This window comes from Ranitomeya imitator, chromosome 9 (assembly GCF_032444005.1).
Source record: "Ranitomeya imitator isolate aRanImi1 chromosome 9, aRanImi1.pri, whole genome shotgun sequence".
NCBI lineage: Eukaryota > Metazoa > Chordata > Amphibia > Anura > Dendrobatidae > Ranitomeya > Ranitomeya imitator.
This window is the reverse complement of record NC_091290.1, coordinates 140,789,669-140,811,702: the sequence shown is the minus strand read 5'-3', so window position 1 is coordinate 140,811,702 and position 22,034 is coordinate 140,789,669. Positions and strand designations below refer to the sequence as shown.

Below are 22,034 nucleotides of genomic sequence, written 5' to 3'. Positions count from 1 at the left end.
GCCCCCGATTCATCCATTCTTGTATTTTGCACGCCGGTCATAATTAAGGCAGAGCTGGACTAAGATACAAAAATAAATTGCTACATTTTTGCACAACTTCGAATGGAGCAAAATTTTTTCAACATTTCAAGGTGTTTAACAAGAGAATATTGGGAGAATAATTCATATGTATACAAACTCACAAGAAAGGTGTCAACTATTCCATGTAGGCAGGACAAACAGGACTCACAGGCATGGTCATTGATGTAAAAGGCAAAGCAGGACTCACAGGCTTCCTCTATGAGTGGGAGGAGGAAACAGGACTCACAGGCTTTATCTATGAGTGGGAGGAGGAAGCAGGACTCACAGGCTTTCTCTATGAGTGGGAGGAGGAAGTAGGACTCACAGGCTTTCTCTATGAGTGGGAGGAGGAAGTAGGACTCACAGGCTTTATCTATGAGTGGAAGGAGGAAGCAGGACTCACAGGCTTTCTCTATGAGTGGGAGGAGGAAGCAGGACTCACAGGCTTACTCTATGAGTGGGAGGAGTAAGCAGGACTCACAGGCTTACTCTATGAGTGGAAGGAGGAAGCGGGACTCACAGGCTTTCTCTATGAGTGGGAGGAGGAAGCAGGACTCACAGGCTTACTCTATGAGTGGGAGGAGGAAGCAGGACTCACAGGCTTACTCTATGAGTGGGAGGAGGAAGCAGGACTCACAGGCTTTCTCTATGAGTGGGAGGAGGAAGCGGGACTCACAGGCTCTCTCTATGAGTGGAAGGAGGAAGCAGGACTCACAGGCTATCTCTATGAGTGGGAGGAGGAAGCAGGACTCACAGGCTTTCTCTATGAGTGGGAGGAAGAAGCAGGACTCACAGGCTTTATCTATGAGTGGGAGGAGGAAGCAGGACTGACAGGCTTCCTCTATGAGTGGGAGGAGGAAGCAGGATTCACAGGCTTTATCTATGAGTGGGAGGAGGAAGCAGGACTGACAGGCTTCCTCTATGAGTGGGAGGAGGAAGCAGGACTCACAGGCTTTATCTATGAGTGGGAGGAGGAAGCAGGATTCACAGGCTTTATCTATGAGTGGGAGGAAGAAGCAGGACTCACAGGCTTTATCTATGAGTGGGAGGAGGAAGCAGGACTGACAGGCTTCCTCTATGAGTGGGAGGAGGAAGCAGGACTGACAGGCTTCCTCTATGAGTGGGAGGAGGAAGCAGGACTCACAGGCTTTATCTATGAGTGGGAGGAGGAAGCAGGATTCACAGGCTTTATCTATGAGTTGGAGGAAGAAGCAGGACTCACAGGCTTTATCTATGAGTGGGAGGAGGAAGCAGGTCTCACAAGCTTTCTCTATGAGTGGGAGGAGGAAGCAGGATTCACAGGCTTTATCTATGAGTGGGAGGAGGAAGCAGGACTCACAGGCTGTTTATATAACTGAGCAAAGCTAACAGGACTCACAGGATTTCTCTATCAACCCTTGAATCATTTAAACAGTTTTAAAATGAAATTACTGAATCAAATCATTGAAAACAAAGTATCCCGGAGCTCCGCGTCTCCCCAGTATGCTATGCTGCCCTCACAAGTACGGGCCAATAGATCTTCTTTGTACTTTCAGCTCCTTTCTTCTTCCATCCCTTCTTTTACAGATAGTTCTGAGGACTGAGCATATGACACACCATAAATCATCACCATATCCTGGAGTCGTTCTCTTCTGTCACAATGTTGAAAGTTGTATTAAGCCGTTTATTACATTCATTTTCTTCTTCTGTTTTCCAAAGCGAGCAGCAGGATTTAATCTCCAATTTATTAATTGTTAATGAAACGCAGAAAAAAAAAATGGTTTTGCTAGAAGACACATATTGGTCTTTAAGTCAGAGCTCTGATCCTACAGGAACTCCACTTCATCATCTGCCCTGCGGATCCCCCCTCCTTGCTCTGTCCCTTTATTTTATATTGAGCCGAGAATTGAGAAATTACGCAAACCTCGGAAGAAAGCCCGAAGTCACAAGAACCGAGATAAACAGCCGGAGGCTCCGTCACCGCTCGGCACTCGCCACCACTTAGACTCAGCGGGAGAAGAATAGACGTGAGGCTTTTACTGGAGACATAATGTGCAATCTCTCACCAAAACAAAAGACGAAGCGAGACGAGATATGTAAGTGCGTTTCTCTGCGTTACTCTTCGGGCTATGGCTTGGAAGTGTGGACAATGACGGAGACCGGTTTACAAAATTTAAGGTTTTGTTGGTTTAACAATAAAAGTAGGCAAAGAAATTGAAGGTGAGTCCAAAAACTCGGAGCCATTCAATACAGAAAAATACCGTAATCAGGCCAAGGAGGTGGCCAATAAATGGAGAAAGCAAAATGGAGATGGGACAATAAGATCAATTGGAGCAATACAAGTGGCCACCAACCCATTCCCATACCCATCGCTCCTGCTCTCCAACCCATTGATGAGCAAAAAATAACAATGTTTGAAACTTTTGGCTTTCAGGCTCCATATCTCACCATCCACTACTGCACTTATCATGAGACTACCATATCTCACCATCCACTACTGCACTTATCATGAGACTACCATATATCACCATCCACTACTGCATTTATCGTGAGACTACCATATATCACCATCCACTACTGCATTTATCGTTAACTACCATATCTCACCATCCACTGCTGCATTTATCGTGAGACTACCATATCTCACCATCCACTACTGCATTTATCGTGAGACTACCATATCTCACCATCCACTACTGCATTTATCGTGAGACTACCATATCTCACCATCCACTACTGCATTTATCGTGAGACTACCATATCTCACCATCCACTACTGCATTTATCGTGAGACTACCATATCTCACCATCCACTACTGCATTTATCGTGAGACTACCATATCTCACCATCCACTACTGCATTTATCGTGAGACTACCATATCTCACCATCCACTACTGCATTTATCGTTAGACTACCATATCTCACCATCCACTACTGCATTTATCGTTAGACTACCATATCTCACCATCCACTACTGCATTTATCATGAGACTACCATATCTCACCATCCACTACTGCATTTATCGTGAGATTACCATATATCACCATCCACTACTGCATTTATCATTAGACTACCATATCTCACCATCCACTACTGCATTTATCATGAGACTACCATATCTCACCATCCACTACTGCATTTATCATGAGATTACCATATCTCACCATCCACTACTGCATTTATCGTGAGACTACCATATCTCACCATCCACTACTGCATTTATCGTGAGACTACCATATCTCACCATCCACTACTGCATTTATCATGAGACTACCATATCTCACCATCCACTACTGCATTTATCGTGAGATTACCATATATCACCATCCACTACTGCATTTATCATGAGATTACCATATCTCACCATCCACTACTGCATTTATCGTGAGACTACCATATCTCACCATCCACTACTGCATTTATCGTGAGACTACCATATCTCACCATCCACTACTGCATTTATCGTGAGACTACCATATCTCACCATCCACTACTGCATTTATCGTTAGACTACCATATCTCACCATCCACTACTGCATTTATCGTTAGACTACCATATCTCACCATCCACTACTGCATTTATCATGAGACTACCATATCTCACCATCCACTACTGCATTTATCGTGAGATTACCATATATCACCATCCACTACTGCATTTATCATTAGACTACCATATCTCACCATCCACTACTGCATTTATCATGAGACTACCATATCTCACCATCCACTACTGCATTTATCATGAGATTACCATATCTCACCATCCACTACTGCATTTATCGTGAGACTACCATATCTCACCATCCACTACTGCATTTATCGTGAGACTACCATATCTCACCATCCACTACTGCATTTATCATGAGACTACCATATCTCACCATCCACTACTGCATTTATCGTGAGATTACCATATATCACCATCCACTACTGCATTTATCATGAGATTACCATATCTCACCATCCACTACTGCATTTATCATGAGACTACCATATCTCACCATCCACTACTGCATTTATCGTGAGATTACCATATATCACCATCCACTACTGCATTTATCGTGAGATTACCATATCTCACCATCCACTACTGCATTTATCATGAGACTACCATATCTCACCATCCACTACTGCATTTATCATGAGATTACCATATCTCACCATCCACTACTGCATTTATCATGAGATTACCATATCTCACCATCCACTACTGCATTTATCATGAGATTACCATATCTCACCATCCACTACTGCATTTATCATGAGATTACCATATTTCACCATCCACTACTGCATTTATCATGAGATTACCATATCTCACCATCCACTACTGCATTTATCGTGAGATTACCATATATCACCATCCACTACTGCATTTATCATGAGATTACCATATCTCACCATCCACTACTGCATTTATCGTGAGACTACCATATCTCACCATCCACTACTGCATTTATCGTGAGATTACCATATCTCACCATCCACTACTGCATTTATCGTGAGATTACCATATCTCACCATCCACTACTGCATTTATCGTGAGATTACCATATATCACCATCCACTACTGCATTTATCATTAGACTACCATATCTCACCATCCACTACTGCATTTATCGTTAGACTACCATATCTCACCATCCACTACTGCATTTATCATGAGACTACCATATCTCACCATCCACTACTGCATTTATCGTGAGATTACCATATCTCACCATCCACTACTGCATTTATCATGAGACTACCATATCTCACCATCCACTACTGCATTTATCGTGAGATTACCATATATCACCATCCACTACTGCATTTATCGTGAGACTACCACATCTCACCATCTACTACTGCATTTATCGTGAGACTACCATATCTCACCATCCACTACTGCATTTATCGTGAGATTACCATATATCACCATCCACTACTGCATTTATCGTTAGACTACCATATCTCACCATCCACTACTGCATTTATCATGAGACTACCATATCTCACCATCCACTACTGCATTTATCGTGAGATTACCATATATCACCATCCACTACTGCATTTATCGTGAGATTACCATATATCACCATCCACTACTGCATTTATCATTAGACTACCATATCTCACCATCCACTACTGCATTTATCGTGAGATTACCATATCTCACCATCCACTACTGCATTTATCGTTAGACTACCATATCTCACCATCCACTACTGCATTTATCATGAGACTACCATATCTCACCATCCACTACTGCATTTATCGTGAGATTACCATATCTCACCATCCACTACTGCATTTATCATGAGACTACCATATCTCACCATCCACTACTGCATTTATCGTGAGATTACCATATATCACCATCCACTACTGCATTTATCATTAGACTACCATATCTCACCATCCACTACTGCATTTATCGTGAGACTACCATATCTCACCATCCACTACTGCATTTATCGTGAGATTACCATATATCACCATCCACTACTGCATTTATCGTGAGACTACCATATCTCACCATCCACTACTGCATTTATCGTGAGATTACCATATATCACCATCCACTACTGCATTTATCGTGAGACTACCATATTTCACCATCCACTACTGCATTTATCGTGAGATTACCATATCTCACCATCCACTACTGCATTTATCGTGAGATTACCATATATCACCATCCACTACTGCATTTATCGTGAGACTACCATATCTCACCATCCACTACTGCATTTATCGTGAGATTACCATATATCACCATCCACTACTGCATTTATCGTGAGAATACCATATTTCACCATCCACTACTGCATTTATCGTGAGACTACCATATCTCACCATCCACTACTGCATTTATCATGAGACTACCATATCTCACCATCCACTACTGCATTTATCATGAGACTACCATATCTCACTATCCACTACTGCATTTATCGTGAGACTACCATATCTCACCATCCACTACTGCATTTATCGTGAGACTACCATATCTCACCATCCACTACTGCATTTATCGTGAGACTACCATATCTCACCATCCACTACTGCATTTATCGTGAGACTACAATATATCACCATCCACTACTGCATTTATCGTGAGACTACCATATCTCACCATCCACTACTGCATTTATCGTGAGACTGCCATATCTCACCATCCACTACTGCATTTATCGTTAGACTACCATATCTCACCATCCACTACTGCATTTATCATGAGACTACCATATCTCACCATCCACTACTGCATTTATCGTGAGATTACCATATATCACCATACACTACTGCATTTATCATGAGATTACCATATCTCACCATCCACTACTGCATTTATCGTGAGACTACCATATCTCACCATCCACTACTGCATTTATCGTGAGACTACCATATCTCACCATCCACTACTGCATTTATCGTGAGACTACCATATTTCACCATCCACTACTGCATTTATCGTGAGACTACCATATTTCACCATCCACTGCTGCATTTATCGTGAGACTACCATATCTCACCATCCACTGCTGCATTTATCGTGAGACTACCATATCTCACCATCCACTACTGCATTTATCGTGAGACTACCATATCTCACCATCCACTACTGCATTTATCGTGAGACTACCATATCTCACTATCCACTACTGCATTTATCGTGAGACTACCATATCTCACCATCCACTACTGCATTTATCGTGAGACTGCCATATCTCACCATCCACTACTGCATTTATCGTGAGATTACCATATATCACCATCCACTACTGCATTTATCGTTAGACTACCATATCTCACCATCCACTACTGCATTTATCGTGAGACTACCATATATCACCATCCACTACCGCATTTATCGTTAGACTACCATATCTCACCATCCACTACTGCATTTATCGTGAGATTACCATATCTCACCATCCACTACTGCATTTATCGTGAGACTACCATATCTCACCATCCACTACTGCATTTATCGTTAGATTACCATATATCACCATCCACTACTGCATTTATCATTAGATTACCATATATCACCATCCACTACTGCATTTATCATGAGACTACCATATCTCACCATCCACTACTGCATTTATCGTGAGATTACCATATATCACCATCCACTACTGCATTTATCGTTAGACTACCATATCTCACCATCCACTACTGCATTTATCGTGAGATTACCATATCTCACCATCCACTGCTGCATTTATCATGAGATTACCATATCTCACCATCCACTACTGCATTTATCGTGAGACTGCCATATCTCACCATCCACTACTGCATTTATCGTGAGACTACCATATCTCACCATCCACTACTGCATTTATCATGAGACTACCATATCTCACCATCCACTGCTGCATTTATCGTGAGACTGCCATATCTCACCATCCACTACTGCATTTATCGTGAGATTACCATATCTCACCATCCACTACTGTATTTATCATGAGACTACCATATCTCACTATCCACTACTGCATTTATCGTGAGACTACCATATCTCACCATCCACTACTGCATTTATCGTGAGACTACCATATCTCACCATCCACTACTGTATTTATCATGAGACTACCATATCTCACTATCCACTACTGCATTTATCATGAGACTACCATATCTCACCATCCACTACTGTATTTATCATGAGACTACCATATCTCACTATCCACTACTGCATTTATCGTGAGACTACCATATCTCACCATCCACTACTGCATTTATCGTGAGACTACCATATCTCACCATCCACTACTGCATTTATCATGAGATTACCATATTTCACCATCCACTACTGCATTTATCGTGAGATTACCATATATCACCATCCACTACTGCATTTATCATGAGATTACCATATTTCACCATCCACTACTGCAGTTATCGTGAGATTACCATATCTCACCATCCACTACTGCATTTATCGTGAGATTACCATATCTCACCATCCACTGCTGCATTTATCATGAGACTACCATATCTCACCATCCAATACTGCATTTATCGTGAGACTGCCATATCTCACCATCCACTGCTGCATTTATCATGAGATTACCATATTTCACCATCCACTACTGCAGTTATCGTGAGATTACCATATCTCACCATCCACTACTGCATTTATCGTGAGATTACCATATCTCACCATCCACTGCTGCATTTATCGTGAGATTACCATATCTCACCATCCACTGCTGCATTTATCATGAGACTACCATATTTCACCATCCACTACTGCAGTTATCGTGAGACTACCATATCTCACCATCCACTACTGCATTTATCATGAGACTACCATATCTCACCATCCACTACTGCAGTTATCGTGAGACTACCATATCTCACCATCCACTACTGCATTTATCGTGAGACTGCCATATCTCACCATCCACTGCTGCATTTATCATGAGATTACCATATTTCACCATCCACTACTGCAGTTATCGTGAGATTACCATATCTCACCATCCACTACTGCATTTATCGTGAGATTACCATATCTCACCATCCACTGCTGCATTTATCGTGAGATTACCATATCTCACCATCCACTGCTGCATTTATCATGAGACTACCATATTTCACCATCCACTACTGCAGTTATCATGAGACTACCATATCTCACCATCCACTACTGCATTTATCATGAGACTACCATATCTCACCATCCACTGCTGCATTTATCATGAGATTACCATATATCACCATCCACTACTGCATTTATCATGAGACTGCCATATCTCACCATCCACTACTGCATTTATCGTGAGACTACCATATCTCACCATCCACTACTGCATTTATCATGAGACTACCATATCTCACCATTCAAGTATATCTCAACCGAAATCTGATCCCAGGTCTCTTCTAGATTTTTAGGAGCAAAAACAGTAATAATGTACAACATGACAAGAATCTGCATAAGTAATCATATGCTAAATAGTCACATTTATGTATGAGAAAGCCATGAAGATCGTCTATAAAATGATGGTAGTCTCATGATAAATGCAGTAGTGGATGGTGAGATAAGGAGCCCGAAAGTCACAACGTCAAAACATTGTTACCCTTTTGCTCGTCACTGCACTTATCTCACTATGCCCTGATATGAGTCAACTGGGAGCCATAACTGGGAGATGCTGGTAAGAGTGAACAATATTCCCAACAGTTAGAGCAGTGACTCTTCTTATCATCCAAGGTAGAGAGCCAAAGGTTGGAGAAGATTGAGTCGGAAAACGCCCATTGGATGTCACCTTTTACTTGGCCCTCGTAAGATCTATTCACTAGATCATTGGGATCTTATGGTCATGTGTCCCAGCACAAGACATATCGGAGAGCCATTTATCCATGCACTGACGGACATGGACACTGATGAAGGGTTGTTGGACGTCTCAACGAGAAGATCTGTAGGTAAGACGAATAGTGAAGGCACAAGGTTTGGGATCTACTTACCTAGGTGGAAACCACCTGGATTGGGGTCATACAAGCCCATTATTTTTCTGGAAGATCTTCAGCCGATTAGTAAAGATTGGGAAATGTGTACAGACCATTCTGGGTTTGGTGGTTGCATAATGTCTGAAGGAGACACCATGAAAGGTTAGGACTCGGTGACTGGGGGTGCAGCACTGAGGCCCTACTGTATGGTAGGTAAGAATCCGGAAACAGATCTGTTTGATCTTAAAGGACATTTGCTCTGTATAATTTTTAGAGTTTTTTTGTATAATGCAGATAAAAAAAAATAGAAAAAATATAAGAAATAAAAAAAAAAAATTCTCCATCTTCCGCGAACCAATTTTCCACAGGTGACGGCAAATAACAATGTGCTGCGACAATGACTGTGGTTAAGCGGAGGCGACGTTCTGACACCTCTGGGACAAGTGTCGGTCCTACAGTCACAGATTAGAGGTTGATGTTGTCTCCAACTCTTGAAGAATGACGTCTGTGAGCGGGAAGAAGGACGAGAGCCGTAACAATGGCCGGAGAAGAGCGGAGAATCCGGGGGAAATCTCACCGCAGCCGATGGAGCGAAGGTCACAGCCTGACCAGAACAGACGCAGGAAAGCAACATTTCTCTGACCGTAAAACTAATTTCAGCTTAATAAAATAAAAAAGATGTAAAACTATTTCTTCGCTTCACTGAGGATCTTTTATTAATCTTCTTCATTTCAGTCTAGACTTGGATAAGTCACAGGTAATGTTCCATTTATAGCTGATGACTCGGGTATATATCCCCCCCATAAGGACGGACAATGAAGTGTAATTAGAGAGTGTGGAGAATGGACGACACCACAGAGCACGGAATAAGACATGTCTTCAGGAGATGATACATGGTTTACATCAGGTGTTTGTGTTACATGTACAAGCGTTTTGTTTTTCTTTAGGAAATCTTTCTTTATATATCACAAGTTTATTAAAACTAAATTAATAAACTTGCAATTTTCCCACTGGCCACTAGGGCTTTTTAGGGTTATAATTCCTGTACTTTCAGTAAGAGTTTTCAGCAGACTCCTTACTATCAGAGGCAGCAATACAATGACAGGTAACATTTCTATACACCGTATCCACCATTCACAACATGTGACGTCACAGCTCACCTCCTCCTCCTGTACAATGACTGATAACACCTCTATATACAGTAGATAACACAGGATCCACCATTCACAATAGGTGATGTCACAGCTCACCTCCTCCTCCTGTACAATGACTGATAACACCTCTATATACAGTAGATAACACAGGATCCACCATTCACAATAGGTGATGTCACAGCTCACCTCCTCCTCCTGTACAATGACCGATAACACCTCTATATACAGTAGATAACACAGGATCCACCATTCACAATAGATGATGTCACAGCTCACCTCCTCCTCCCCCTGTACAATGACTGATAACACCTCTATATACAGTAGATAACACAGGATCCACCATTCACAATAGGTGATGTCACAGCTCACCTCCTCCTCCTGTACAATGACTGATAATACCTCTATATACAGCAGATAACACAGGATCCACCATTCACAATAGGTGATGTCACAGCTCACCTCCTCCCCCTGTACAATGACTGATAACACCTCTATATACTGTAGATAACACAAGATCCACCATTCACAATAGGTGATGTCACAGCTCACCTCCTCCTCCTGTACAATGACTGATAACACCTCTATATACAGTAGATAACACAGGATCCACCATTCACAATAGGTGATGTCTCAGCTCACCTCCTCCTCCTGTACAATGACTGATAACACCTCTATATACAGTAGATAACACAGGATCCACCATTCACAATAGGTGATGTCACAGCTCACCTCCTCCTCCTGTACAATGACTGATAACACCTCTATATACAGTAGATAACACAGGATCCACCATTCACAATAGGTGATGTCACAGCTCACCTCCTCCTCCTGTACAATGACTGATAATACCTCTATATACAGTAGATAACACAGGATCCACCATTCACAATAGGTGATATCACAGCTCACCTCCTCCTCCTGTATAATGACTGATAACACCTCTATATACAGTAGATAACACAGGACCCACCATTCACAATAGGTGATGTCACAGCTCACCTCCTCCTGTACAATGACTGATAACACCTCTATATACAGTAGATAGCACGGTATCCACCATTCATAATAGGCGATGTCACAGCTCACCTCCCCCTCCTGTATAATGACTGATAACACCCCTATATACAGTAGATAACACAGGATCCATCATTCACAATAGGTGATGTCACAGCTCACCTCCTCCTCCTGTATAATGACTGATAACACCTCTATATACAGTAGATAACACAGGATCCATCATTCACAATAGCTGATGTCACAGCTCACCTTCTCCTCCTGTAATCCTCAAAGTAGGGTAATTCCTGTATTTCCTGCACCCCTGGTGGTCTAGAGTAGTGAATAGGTTAATATTTGACACCTCACTGTTCTAGGGCACAGAATATTGAACTTACCGACATTCCTGTTCATCCAGGCAGAGGAGCAAATACCTGAACCCCTGTAGTCTATAGCGGTCAGAGGTTAATGACCACAGTCCTGGTGTTCTGGGGCAGACAAAATGTGAATATCAGGATCTCTTGTTGTCTAGCGTTAGGTAATATTAATAGTGGTCTTGACAATGGAAACGGTTAATACCAGCGTTCCTGGTGGTCCAAGGCAGAGAAAGGGTTGATGCCTACTTTGGTTTTGGGCAATGAATGGGGTCCTTATCTGTATTCCTGGTGGTCTAAAGTAAGAAAAGAGTTTATGTCAATATCCCAAGGGCCCTGAACATAAAAACACTTACCAGTATCCCTGGTGGTCTGGGGGTTATGAAAAAGTGAAATGATTTTTCAAGATTTATAAATCCCACAGATTCTCTTCTGCAATAAAGTCAGGTATCCGCGAGCTCGCCTCCTGCATTCGTCCCGAGCCCCTTATCCATGTTGGTAAATACAGCAACTGCTATTTGCATGATAAATATACCCCTAGCAACAGTATGACTGCCGAGTAATTACCGTGACATCTCATGAATTGCTAATAGAGACACCTGCGGAATTAACCGCCACCACGTATAAACATCTGACATCCCTCAAAGTATCTCAGCACTTTTACAATAACTACTAATGCCAAAATATGGAAATCCCTCAATAAATTAGGATGGAGCACTGGGAACACTGTCTGATTACCAGATTAACTTACCGAAAATATTCATTGCTTTTTGGAAAATGAAAGTTTTAAGTTAAAAGTATCTTAAATCTCTCCATTTATTTAGGTATAAGAATATAACTACCGTACTGTTGTGAATTCTGTGGCTGAATTCACTCCTGTGGTCACAAGTGGTACTGCAGCTTCTGAGCTTCCTCCCTCAGGTGTTCTGGTGAGCTCGTTAACTGCTTCATTACTTAACTCCGCCTGATGCTGCTATCCTTGCTCCTTGTCAATGTTTCAGTGTTGGATCTGAGCTTCTCCTGATTGTTCCTGTGACCTGCTGCTCTGTATAGCTAAGTGCTTTTTGCTTTTTTGTTGCTTTTTTTCTGTCCAGCTTGTCTTTTGTTTTGCTGGAAGCTCTGAGACGCAAAGGGTGTACCGCCGTGCCGTTAGTTCGGCACGGTGGTTTTTTTTTGCCCCCTTTGCGTGGTTTTGCTTTAGGGTTTTTTGTAGACTGCAAGGTTCGCTTTACTGTCCTCGCTCTGTCCTAGAATATCGGGCCCCACTTTGCTGAATCTATTTCATCCCTACGTTTTGTCTTTTCATCTTACTCACAGTCATTATATGTGGGGGCTGCCTTTTCCTTTGGGGAATTTCTCTGGGGCAAGTCAGGCCTATTTTTCTATCTTCAGGCTAGCTAGTTTCTTAGGCTGTGCCGAGTTGCCTAGGTAGTTGTTAGGCGCAATCCACAGCCGCTTTTAGTTGTGTTTAGGATAGGATCAGGTGTGCAGTCTACAGAGTTTCCACGTCTCAGAGCTCGTTCTTGTATTTTTGGGTATTTGTCAGATCACTGTGTGCGCTCTGATCGCTAAGCACACTGTGTTTCTGGATTGCCTTCATAACACCTGTCATTAGCAAACATAACAGTACAAGGAGCCAAACTAATGATTCTCAATAGAGGGAAAGAAAAAGTTCTGACATCATTTTTTTTTTTTTCTGCTCTGTGTTCACTTTTTTTTTTTTCCCCTAGACATTTGGGTGATTCTGGACACAGGTGTGGACATGGATATTCAGGGTCTGTGCTCTTCAATGGATAATCTCGTTATAAATGTACAAAAAATTCAAGATACTATTGATCAGAAATCTATGGTAGAACCAAGAATTCCTATTTCTGATTTGTTTTTTTGGAGATAGAACTAAGTTTCTAAGTTTCAAAAATAATTGTAAGCTATTTCTGGCCTTGAAACCTCATTCTTCTGGTAATCCTATTCAACAGGTTTTGATTATTATTTCTTTTTTGCGCGGCGACCCTCAAGACTGGGCATTTTCTCTTGCGCCAGGAGACCCTGCATTGAGTAGTGTCGATGCGTTTTTCCTGGCGCTCGGATTGCTGTACGATGAGCCTAATTCAGTGGATCAGGCTGAGAAAAATTTGCTGGCTTTGTGCCAGGGTCAGGATGATATAGAAGTATATTGTCAGAAATTTAGGAAATGGTCAGTACTCACTCAGTGGAATGAATCTGCGCTGGCAGCTTTGTTCAGAAAGGGTCTCTCTGAGGCTCTTAAGGATGTCATGGTGGGATTTCCTATGCCTGCTGGTTTGAATGAGTCTTTGTCTTTGGCCATTCAGATCGGTCGACGCTTGCGCGAGCGTAAATCTGTGCACCATTTGGCGGTACTGCCTGAGGTTAAACCTGAGCCTATGCAGTGCGATAGGACTATGACTAGAGCTGAACGGCAGGAATACAGACGTCTGAATGGTCTGTGTTTCTACTGTGGTGATTCCACTCATGCTATTTCTGATTGTCCTAAGCGCACTAAGCGGTCCGCTAGGTCTGCCGTCATTGGTACTGTACAGTCCAAATTCCTTCTGTCCATTACCTTGATATGCTCTTTGTCGTCGTTTTCTGTCATGGCGTTTGTGGATTCGGGCGCTGCCCTGAATCTGATGGATTTGGATTATGCTAAACGTTGTGGGTTTTTCTTGGAGCCTTTGCGGTGTCCTATTCCATTGAGAGGAATTGATGCTACACCTTTGGCCAAGAATAAACCTCAATACTGGGCCCAGCTGACCATGTGCATGGCTCCTGCACATCAGGAAGTTATTCGCTTTCTGGTGTTGCATAATCTGCATGATGTGGTCGTGTTGGGGTTGCCATGGCTACAAACCCATAATCCAGTATTGGATTGGAATTCCATGTCGGTATCCAGCTGGGGTTGTCAGGGGGTACATGGTGATGTTCCATTTTTGTCGATTTCGTCATCCACCCCTTCTGAGGTCCCAGAGTTCTTGTCTGATTATCAGGATGTATTTGAAGAGCCCAAGTCCGATGCTCTACCTCCGCATAGGGATTGTGATTGTGCTATCAATTTGATTCCTGGTAGTAAATTCCCTAAAGGTCGATTATTTAATTTATCCGTGCCCGAACACGCCGCTATGCGCAGTTATGTGAAGGAATCCCTGGAGAAGGGACATATTCGCCCATCGTCATCACCACTGGGAGCAGGGTTCTTCTTTGTAGCCAAGAAGGATGGTTCGCTGAGACCGTGTATTGATTACCGCCTTCTTAATAAGATCACTGTTAAATTTCAGTATCCCTTGCCATTGTTATCTGACTTGTTTGCTCGGATTAAGGGGGCTAGTTGGTTCACTAAGATAGATCTTCGTGGTGCGTATAATCTGGTGAGAATCAGGCAAGGAGATGAATGGAAAACTGCATTCAATACGCCCGAGGGTCATTTTGAGTATCTAGTGATGCCGTTCGGACTTGCCAATGCTCCATCTGTGTTTCAGTCTTTTATGCATGACATCTTCCGTGAGTATCTGGATAAATTCCTGATTGTTTACTTGGATGACATTTTGATCTTCTCAGATGATTGGGAGTCTCATGTGAAGCAGGTCAGAATGGTTTTTCAGGTCCTGCGTGCTAACTCTTTGTTTGTGAAGGGATCAAAGTGTCTCTTCGGTGTGCAGAAAGTTTCATTTTTGGGGTTCATCTTTACCCCTTCTACTATTGAGATGGATCCAGTTAAGGTCCAAGCCATCCAGGATTGGATTCAGCCGACATCTCTGAAAAGTCTGCAAAAGTTCCTGGGCTTTGCTAATTTTTATCGTCGCTTCATCTGTAATTTTTCTAGCATTGCCAAACCATTGACCGATTTGACCAAGAAGGGTGCTGATTTGGTTAATTGGTCTTCTGCTGCTGTGGAAGCTTTTCAGGAGTTGAAGCGTCGTTTTTCTTCTGCCCCTGTGTTGTGTCAGCCAGATGTTTCTCTTCCGTTCCAGGTCGAGGTTGATGCTTCTGAGATTGGAGCAGGGGCGGTTTTGTCACAGAGAGGTTCTGATTGCTCAGTGATGAAACCATGTGCTTTCTTTTCCAGGAAGTTTTCGCCCGCTGAGCGTAATTATGATGTGGGCAATCGAGAGTTGCTGGCCATGAAGTGGGCATTCGAGGAGTGGCGTCATTGGCTTGAAGGAGCTAAGCATCGCGTGGTGGTATTGACTGATCATAAGAACTTGACTTATCTCGAGTCTGCCAAGCGCTTGAATCCTAGACAGGCCCGTTGGTCGTTATTTTTTGCCCGCTTCGACCTTGTGATTTCGTACCTTCCGGGCTCTAAAAATGTGAAGGCGGATGCTCTGTCTAGGAGTTTTGTGCCCGACTCTCCGGGTTTATCTGAGCCAGCGGGTATCCTCAAGGAAGGAGTCATTGTGTCTGCCATCTCCCCTGATTTGCGGCGGGTGCTGCAAAAATTTCAGGCGCATAAACCTGATCGTTGTCCAGCAGAGAAACTGTTCATCCCTGATAGGTGGACTAATAAACTTATCTCTGAACTTCATTGTTCGGTGTTGGCTGGTCATCCTGGAATCTTTGGTACCAGAGAGTTAGTGGCTAGATCCTTCTGGTGGCCATCTCTGTCACGGGATGTACGTACTTTTGTGCAGTCCTGTGGGATTTGTGCTAGGGCTAAGCCCTGCTGTTCTCGTGCCAGTGGGTTGCTTTTGCCCTTGCCGGTCCCAAAGACGCCTTGGACACATATTTCGATGGATTTCATTTCTGACCTTCCCGTTTCTCAAAAGATGTCAGTCATTTGGGTGGTCTGTGATCGCTTTTCTAAAATGGTCCATCTGGTGCCCTTGGCTAAATTGCCTTCCTCCTCTGATTTGGTACCTTTGTTCTTTCAGCATGTGGTTCGGTTGCATGGCATTCCTGAGAATATTGTTTCTGACAGAGGTTCCCAGTTTGTTTCAAGGTTTTGGCGAGCCTTTTGTGGTAGGATGGGCATTGACCTATCCTTTTCCTCGGCTTTCCATCCTCAGACTAATGGCCAGACCGAACGAACCAATCAGACCTTGGAAACATATCTGAGATGTTTTGTTTCTGCAGACCAGGATGATTGGGTGTCCTTTTTGCCGTTGGCTGAGTTCGCCCTTAATAATCGGGCCAGCTCGGCTACCTTGGTTTCTCCATTTTTTTGCAATTCTGGGTTCCATCCTCGTTTCTCTTCAGGACAGGTTGAGTCTTCGGACTGTCCTGGTGTGGATTCTGTGGTGGATAGGTTGCAGCAGATCTGGACTCAGGTAGTGGACAATTTGACCTTGACCCAGGAGAAAGCTCAACTTTTCGCTGATCGCAGACGCCGTGTGGGTCCCCGACTTCGTGTTGGGGATCTGGTTTGGTTATCTTCTCGTCATATTCCTATAAAGGTTTCCTCTCCTAAATTTAAACCTCGTTTTATTGGTCCGTATAGGATTTCTGAGGTTCTCAATCCTGTGTCTTTTCGTTTGACCCTCCCAGACTCCTTTTCCATACATAATGTATTCCATAGGTCGTTGTTGCGGAGATACGTGGCACCTATGGTTCCATCTGTTGAGCCTCCTGCCCCGGTTTTGGTGGAGGGGGAATTGGAGTATATTGTGGAGAAGATTTTGGATTCTCGTGTTTCTAGACGGAAACTCCAGTATCTGGTTAAATGGAAGGGTTATGCTCAGGAAGATAATTCCTGGGTTTTTGCCTCTGATGTTCATGCTTCCGATCTTGTTCGTGCCTTTCATGCGGCTCATCCTGGTCGGCCTGGGGGCTCTGGTGAGGGTTCGGTGACCCCTCCTCAAGGGGGGGGTACTGTTGTGAATTCTGTGGCTGAATTCACTCCTGTGGTCACAAGTGGTACTGCAGCTTCTGAGCTTCCTCCCTCAGGTGTTCTGGTGAGCTCGTTAACTGCTTCATTACTTAACTCCGCCTGATGCTGCTATCCTTGTTCCTTGTCAATGTTTCAGTGTTGGATCTGAGCTTCTCCTGATTGTTCCTGTGACCTGCTGCTCTGTATAGCTAAGTGCTTTTTGCTTTTTTGTTGCTTTTTTTCTGTCCAGCTTGTCTTTTGTTTTGCTGGAAGCTCTGAGACGCAAAGGGTGTACCGCCGTGCCGTTAGTTCGGCACGGTGGGTTTTTTTTGCCCCCTTTGCGTGGTTTTGCTTTAGGGTTTTTTGTAGACTGCAAAGTTCGCTTTACTGTCCTCGCTCTGTCCTAGAATATCGGGCCCCACTTTGCTGAATCTATTTCATCCCTACGTTTTGTCTTTTCATCTTAATCACAGTCATTATATGTGGGGGGCTGCCTTTTCCTTTGGGGAATTTCTCTGGGGCAAGTCAGGCCTATTTTTCTATCTTCAGGCTAGCTAGTTTCTTAGGCTGTGCCGAGTTGCCTAGGTAGTTGTTAGGCGCAATCCACAGCCGCTTTTAGTTGTGTTTAGGATAGGATCAGGTGTGCAGTCTACAGAGTTTCCACGTCTCAGAGCTCGTTCTTGTATTTTTGGGTATTTGTCAGATCACTGTGTGCGCTCTGATCGCTAAGCACACTGTGTTTCTGGATTGCCTTCATAACACCTGTCATTAGCAAACATAACACCGTACTATGACACTGCCCCTATGTACAAGAATATAACTACTATAATACTGCCCCTATGTACAAGAATATAACTACTATAATACTACCCCTATGTACAAGAATATAATTACTATAATACTGCCCCTATGTACAAGAATATAATTACTATAATACTGCCCCTATGTACAAGGATATAACTACTATAATACTGCTCCTATGTACAAGAATATAACTACTATAATACTGCTCCTATGTACAAGAATATAACTAATATAATACTGCTCCTATGTACAAGAATATAACTACTATAATACTGCTCCTATGTACAAGAATATAATTACTATAATACTGCTCCTATGTACAAGGATATAACTACTATAATACTGCTCCTATGTACAAGAATATAACTACTATAATACTGCTCCTATGTACAAGAATATAACTAATATAATACTGCTCCTATGTACAAGAATATAATTACTATAATACTGCTCCTATGTACAAGGATATAACTACTATAATACTGCTCCTATGTACAAGGATATAACTACTATAATACTGCTCCTATGTACAAGAATATAAGTACTATTATACTGCTCCTATGTACAAGACTATAACTACTATAATACTGCCCGTAAGTACAGAAATATAACTACTATAATACTGCCCCCTATGTACAAGAATATAACTACTATAATACTGCTCCTATGTACAAGAATATAACTACTATAATACAGCCCCTATGTACAAGAATATAACTACTATAATAATGCCCCCTATGTACAAGAATATAACTACTATAATACTGCCCCTATGTACAAGAATATAACTACTATAATACAGCCCCTATGTACAAGAATATAACTACTATAATAATGCCCCCTATGTACAAGAATATAACTACTATAATACAGCCCCTATGTACAAGAATATAACTACTATAATAATGCCCCCTATGTACAAGAATATAACTACTATAATACTGCCCCTATGTACAAGGATATAACTACTATAATACTGCTCCTATGTACAAGAATATAACTACTATAATACTGCCCCTATGTACAAGAATATAACTACTATAATACTGCCCCTATGTACAAGAATATAACTACTATAATACTGCTCCTATGTACAAGGATATAACTACTATAATACTGCTCCTATGTACAAGAATATAACTACTATAATACTGCCCCTATGTACAAGGATATAACTACTATAATACTGCTCCTATGTACAAGAATATAACTACTATAATACTGCCCCTATGTACAAGAATATAACTACTATAATACTGCCCCTATGTACAAGAATATAACTACTAAAATACTGCTCCTATGTACAAGAATATAACTACTATAATACTACTCCTATGTACAAGAATATAACTACTATAATACTGCCCGTAAGTAGAGAAATATAACTACTATAATACTGCCCCCTATGTACAAGAATATAACTACTATAATACTGCCCCTATGTACAAGAATATAACTACTAAAATACTGCTCCTATGTACAAGAATATAACTACTATAATACTGCCCCTATGTACAAGAATATAACTACTATAACACTGCCCCTATGTACAAGAATATAACTACTATAATACTACTCCTATGTACAAGAATATAACTACTATAATACTGCCCGTAAGTACAGAAATATAACTACTATAATACTGCCCCCTATGTACAAGAATATAACTACTATAATACTGCTCCTATGTACAAGAATATAACTACTATAATACAGCCCCTATGTACAAGAATATAACTACTATAATAATGCCCCCTATGTATAAGAATATAACTACTATAATACTGCCCCTATGTACAAGAATATAACTACTATAATACAGCCCCTATGTACAAGAATATAACTACTATAATAATGCCCCTATGTACAAGAATATAACTACTATAATACAGCCCCTATGTACACGAATATAACTACTATAATAATGCCCCCTATGTACAAGAATATAACTACTATAATACTGCCCCTATGTACAAGGATATAACTACTATAATACTGCTCCTATGTACAAGAATATACTATAATACTGCTCCTATGTACAAGAATATAACTACTATAATACTGCCCCTATGTACAAGAATATAACTACTATAATACTGCTCCTATGTACAAGAATATAACTACTATAATACAGCCCCTATGTACAAGAATATAACTACTATAATAATGCCCCCTATGTACAAGAATATAACTACTATAATACTGCCCCTATGTACAAGAATATAACTACTATAATACAGCCCCTATGTACAAGAATATAACTACTATAATAATGCCCCTATGTACAAGAATATAACTACTATAATACAGCCCCTATGTACACGAATATAACTACTATAATAATGCCCCCTATGTACAAGAATATAACTACTATAATACTGCCCCTATGTACAAGGATATAACTACTATAATACTGCTCCTATGTACAAGAATATACTATAATACTGCCCCTATGTACAAGAATATAACTACTATAATACTGCCCCTATGTACAAGAATATAACTACTATAATACTGCTCCTATGTACAAGGATATAACTACTATAATACTGCTCCTATGTACAAGAATATAACTACTATAATACTGCCCCTATGTACAAGGATATAACTACTATAATACTGCTCCTATGTACAAGAATATAACTACTATAATACTGCCCCTATGTACAAGAATATAACTGCTATAATACTGCCCCTATGTACAAGGATATAACTACTATAATACTGCTCCTATGTACAAGAATATAACTACTATAATACTGCCCCTATGTACAAGAATATAACTACTATAATACTGCCCCTATGTACAAGAATATAACTACTAAAATACTGCTCCTATGTACAAGAATATAACTACTATAATACAGCCACTATGTACAAGAATATAACTACTATAATACTGCCTCCTAGCTGTGAGGTTGTGTGTCTGTAGCTCTCCTGATGTCTGGAGCAAGCCCAGGGAGGGGCCACCCTGGGCGGGGAAGCTCCCCAGGCAAGGCCCAGGCTTCTCGGCCTACACTGGGACAAGGCTCCCAGACCTCTCTGAATGGGAATATTAATCCCAAAGCCACTGTGAGACCAGTGAATGCAGCGGCCAAAGCTGCAGCAGTTCTGTGAAGGAAGAAAAACTTGCGAGTAAAGTTTTGGGAGGAAAATCTACTCCAAGTCCAGCTAAGAAGCCAGAAGGTAAAGTGTTGGTGAGTGATGTTGCACAGCACAGTGTGAAGTCCTGTAACTCCCCGGTCAGTGAGCAGCCCCTGCCTGAGGCACAGGTGAGATCGGTCTCAGCTGTACCAATCACCTCTCCTGCATCCAGGCAGAGACGGACGTCTTTGGAAAGACAGACCATCCAGGAGAACTTGCAGCAACATGGCAGTGTGGCGCTGTCAGGACGCA

General features: G+C 41.8%; 1 protein-coding gene across 1 annotated transcript in view; it reads right to left on the bottom strand.

Annotated features, from left to right (window-relative positions):
* SHCBP1 (SHC binding and spindle associated 1) overlaps nucleotides 1-12,315 on the bottom strand; it is a 68,035-nt gene extending 55,720 nt beyond the window's left edge. The window contains exons 1-2 of the mRNA XM_069739275.1: nucleotides 12,219-12,315; nucleotides 12,038-12,127 (exon numbers count right to left, since the gene is read on the bottom strand). Of these exons, the coding sequence (XP_069595376.1) occupies nucleotides 12,038-12,053 (16 nt within the window). The 5' untranslated portion in view covers nucleotides 12,054-12,127; nucleotides 12,219-12,315. The remainder of the gene's footprint in view (nucleotides 1-12,037; nucleotides 12,128-12,218) is intronic.
* Between the last annotated feature and the right edge of the window lie 9,719 nt (nucleotides 12,316-22,034).